The sequence below is a fragment of the Babjeviella inositovora genome (assembly GCF_001661335.1).
Source record: "Babjeviella inositovora NRRL Y-12698 unplaced genomic scaffold BABINscaffold_29, whole genome shotgun sequence".
Classification (NCBI taxonomy): domain Eukaryota; kingdom Fungi; phylum Ascomycota; class Pichiomycetes; order Serinales; genus Babjeviella; species Babjeviella inositovora.
The window spans coordinates 1-4000 of NW_017566866.1; the positions used below are offsets into that span (position 1 = coordinate 1).

The 4000-nt window shown below is 45.1% G+C and overlaps 3 protein-coding genes across 3 annotated transcripts; 2 read left to right on the forward strand and 1 right to left on the reverse strand.

Annotated features, from left to right (window-relative positions):
• Nucleotides 1-916: 916 nt before the first annotated feature.
• BABINDRAFT_117858 (uncharacterized protein) lies at nucleotides 917-2327 on the forward strand. The gene has a single exon (XM_019126902.1). It carries the CDS (start codon nucleotides 1079-1081, stop codon nucleotides 2204-2206), a length of 1128 nt encoding a protein of 375 aa, XP_018982225.1. The 5' UTR covers nucleotides 917-1078; the 3' UTR covers nucleotides 2207-2327.
• BABINDRAFT_117894 (uncharacterized protein) lies at nucleotides 2251-2777 on the reverse strand. Its single transcript, XM_019126903.1, has 2 exons — nucleotides 2453-2777; nucleotides 2251-2326 (listed from the first exon to the last, which is right to left on the reverse strand). The coding sequence occupies exons 1-2, from the start codon at nucleotides 2638-2640 to the stop codon at nucleotides 2296-2298; spliced, it is 219 nt and encodes a 72-aa protein (XP_018982226.1). The 5' UTR covers nucleotides 2641-2777; the 3' UTR covers nucleotides 2251-2295.
• A 138-nt stretch (nucleotides 2778-2915) lies between these two features.
• BABINDRAFT_42638 (uncharacterized protein) lies at nucleotides 2916-3998 on the forward strand (the record flags this gene model as incomplete). Its single annotated transcript, XM_019132087.1, has 1 exon — nucleotides 2916-3998. A coding segment is annotated over one exon (1083 nt), but the record flags the coding sequence as incomplete, so codon positions are not given.
• Between the last annotated feature and the right edge of the window lie 2 nt (nucleotides 3999-4000).

Below are 4000 nucleotides of genomic sequence, written 5' to 3' on the forward strand. Positions count from 1 at the left end.
ATGGCCCACGAATTCTTGTACTCAGATGAGTTCAAGGGTGAAGGTGGGCTGAAGAAAATTATCTACGCCTATATTGTGATGTGTTTCGGTGCCGGAATCATGGCCTTGTTAGGTAAATGGGCTTAACTAGATATATTTGAACAACCTTGCTCCTTTTAAGAAATTGTAATCCCCTGTCGAAGACTGGGAAATGATAAAAACTAGCTTGTTCGTCTTTTAACACTTGAAAAGCGTCCACTCTCATTCCGGCCATATTTTTGAAATTAACTTCTGTGGGTGGCTTGTTTGGACTACAACTAGAGACTTGCTATAATAAATCCTACCGCGTCATATCTTTTTCACACCAGAGACATGTGCAGTTTAAACCGTATCCGTATGATAGGCGGTGCACTTGCTAGCAGTTCTTTACCGTGTACCGCATACAGTTTTCCTCAGAATAGACATATACTTACACTATTCCTCAAAATTATGTCACACCCTACGACGTCATAGTACTGCGACTAGTTACACTGTATAATGGATTGCCCTGAATAACCAGCAAGGTACTCCGGTCTTTCCACTAAACATGCAGGTTCGTGTCAACTGATACTATGCAGGCTCTTTGAGATTCATATTTACCAGATGGCCGATTTAATTTATATACCCCAGCCAAACTTGAACCACAGAGCGAAATCTTTCTTGTGCTTTCTATAAATGTACCAAGTTGAATAAGTGTATCCCCTTTGAGCTTCGACTCTTCTAAATACCGTATCATTTCCGCTATGTACCCGATATTGACTGTAGACCGTCACTCTCAGAGCCAACCTTGGGGTTAGTCTTGGCACTCTTGCCGAGTCTTTTTGAGTAACCCATGGAGATTTTTCACTCAATCTCACTACCAATCCCCCTTCTGGTCATTGTTGTGTCGTATTTATCTGTTCTATAAGAAATATCGATAACTATGATACTCATATTTTTCAATTTGACAGGAAGCACTTGTAAACTTTGGGTGAATATATAACAGACCAAAGTTCCATATCCTTCACCGTCAATCCCCCCCACATCCTAAACATACTTGAATTCCAACATCTCCACAAGAATGTCTTTCCAAGTTGTCGGTGTTAACCACCAAAAGCACTCGCACACTCACTCGGATGTTTGTGAAAGTGCCAATGACTTTGATGGCACCAACTGGGGTGCCCGGATTTCCTCCGTGTTTGTAGTCCTCATGACCTCTGCCATTGGTGCTTACCTCCCAATTCTTTGCTCGAAATACTCGTTCATCAGATTGCCCCCCTCGGTCTTCTTCGTCGCCAAGTTTTTCGGCTCTGGAGTCATTATTGCCACGGCCTTTATCCACTTATTAGCACACGCTCAGGCCAGTTTCAGCCATGGATGTCTTGGTGGCACCTTCCTGGAATATCCTTGGGCCTTTGCTATTGCAATGATGACCTTGTTTGTGCTTTTCTTTGCCGAGTTGATGGTTTACCGTTTCGTGGAACACAAGATTGGTCTGAACTCCCATTCCCATTTCGGGGACGTGGGCCTTCTCACCCAGGATGATAAGGATACAGACAGTGTCTTGGGCTCTCCCAAAGACGATGGTGCTTTTACCCAACAAACTACAGAACCTGAATCGGCCAACCCGTACCCATCTCATTTCTCGCATGCGAAACATCACCAAGACCCCGAAGTTATGGGAACGCCAGCCGTGGAGGCGGAAAAAGAAAACTACTATGGACACTTAGTTTCTGTGTTTGTTCTTGAATTCGGTATCATCTTCCATTCTGTGTTCATTGGGTTGTCCTTGGCAGTCGCGGGTGAAGGGTTTGTTGCGTTGTACTGTGTAATTGTGTTCCACCAGATGTTTGAGGGCTTGGGGTTGGGCACCAGAATCGCAACCACGCCATGGCCGAAGAATGTCAAGTGGACGCCATGGCTCTTGTGCGGTGCCTACGCATTGTGTACACCGATCTCCATTGCCATTGGTTTAGGGGTCAGACACTCCTACCCGCCGCAATCCAGAACGTCCTTGATTACATCCGGTGTCTTTGATTCGATCTCTGCGGGTATCTTGATCTACACCGGTCTTGTGGAGTTGATGGCCCATGAGTTTATGTACTCAGATGAGTTCAAGGGCAAAGGCGGGTTGAAACGAGTTATTTATGCTTACGTTGTGATGTGTTTTGGTGCTGGCATTATGGCCTTGTTGGGCAAATGGGCTTAGCTGGATCGATTGAACTGTTTGGAAGCTCCGATCATCCGTAATTTCACTTGGATTTACCTGTTTTCAAGCTTGCTATTATGAAATTGTTTTCAAAAGTAATAAAATGCCGCCCCTGGTATGCTTTCCTTGAGCTGCGATTAGTATCATGCTAGGAACAATAATCCGTTGAATTTATTTCGTATTTTGCCTTACAACTTGACAGAGTTGATCCGTCATTTGTAAAGTCACAAACCCTATTATACTCACCCTATTATACCCACCCTAATATACTCACCCCAATATCTAACCAAGGGGGTATTATGGTAACAGTTTAGCCTGTGCCTCCGGATCAGCGTGCGGCTCCATAAATAGTGGATTTTTGGTGCCATAGCATAACCTCCAAGGTGCTTAAGTTTCTCCTTGATGCAACCTGCATGCACTAACCTAAGCTTCATGCATTGTGATATAGGGTTTCTCAACCCTAGAGGGTGTCGATAACCTGGTTGAAACGTTCAGCTTTATCCTCCTTATGCCAAGTCTCTGAGCACACATTCAAAAGCTTAGTAATATCGCATATATACCAAATCCGCAATAACCCTTCGTGTCTCCTGCAATGCACCCTTCAGTGAAGCACAACTCTAAATCGATGTTTAATTTTCATATAAATTCACCAGCATTCCTATAATTTTAACCTTACTTGTCTTCAAAGTCCAGACTAAATCTATATTATATGTCTTCCACGACTATCTTGAGCCACATCTTAAAGAGAGAAGATACCTGTGAGACGTCGAATGACTACAACGGCGAACACTGGGGTGCTCGAGTCTCCGCTATCTTTGTCATTCTCATCACCTCAACCGTTGGTGCCTATCTTCCTATTCTCTGCTCTAAATACTCATTCATCAGATTACCTCCCTGGATCTTCTTCATTACCAAGTTCTTTGGTTCTGGTGTGATTATTGCGACTGCCTTCATTCACTTGTTGGAGCCTGCTAATGACGCGTTAACGACTGAGTGCCTCGGTGGCACCTTCCTCGAGTATCCGTGGGCCTTTGCTATTGCTTTGATGACCTTGTTCCTTCTTTTTTTTGTAGAATTAATGGTGTACCGTTTTGTTGAGCAAAAGGTTGGCCAACACTCCCACTCGCATTTTGGTGAGACCGATGTGTACGTCAAGGAGGGCGAGAAAGAGGGTGAAAGCGATGTGGAGGTTACCAAAGCATCGGAAGATAAAGCGGTTGGTCAGAAAGCTGCCGAGCCCAACCCCTTCCCTTCTCATTTCTCTCATGGCAACCACCACCAAGACCCTGAGGTTGTTGGTACCCCTGCTGCTGATGCTGAAAGAGAGAGCTATTACGGCCACTTGGTTTCCGTGTTTGTTCTTGAATTTGGTATCATCTTCCACTCCGTATTCATTGGTTTATCCTTGGCCGTTGCCGGTGATGAATTCATCTCATTGTACTGTGTGCTTGTGTTCCACCAGATGTTCGAGGGTTTGGGGTTAGGCACCAGAATCGCAACTACGCCATGGCCGAAGAATGTCAAGTGGACGCCATGGCTCTTGGGTGTGGCCTACACCTTGTGTACCCCAATTGCCATTGGAATCGGTTTGGGGGTCAGAAACTCCTACCCGCCAGACTCCAGAACGGCCTTAATCACATCGGGAATCTTCGACTCTATCTCGGCGGGTATTTTAATCTACACCGGTCTTGTGGAGTTGATGGCCCACGAATTCTTGTACTCAGATGAGTTCAAGGGTGAAGGTGGGCTGAAGAAAATTATCTACGCCTATATTGTGATGTGTTTCGGTGCCGG

Excerpts from the sequence above, each read along its gene's own strand:
- BABINDRAFT_117894 (XM_019126903.1), bottom strand. The coding sequence starts at position 2,640 with ATGAAGCTTAGGTTAGTGCATGCAGGTTGCATCAAGGAGAAACTTAAG. Across the intron at positions 2,327-2,452 it reads ATTAGGGTGGGTATAATAGG|CATACCAGGGGCGGCATTTT; the intron begins GTGAGTATAATA and ends GCTCAAGGAAAG.
- BABINDRAFT_117858 (XM_019126902.1), top strand. The coding sequence starts at position 1,079 with ATGTCTTTCCAAGTTGTCGGTGTTAACCACCAAAAGCACTCGCACACT.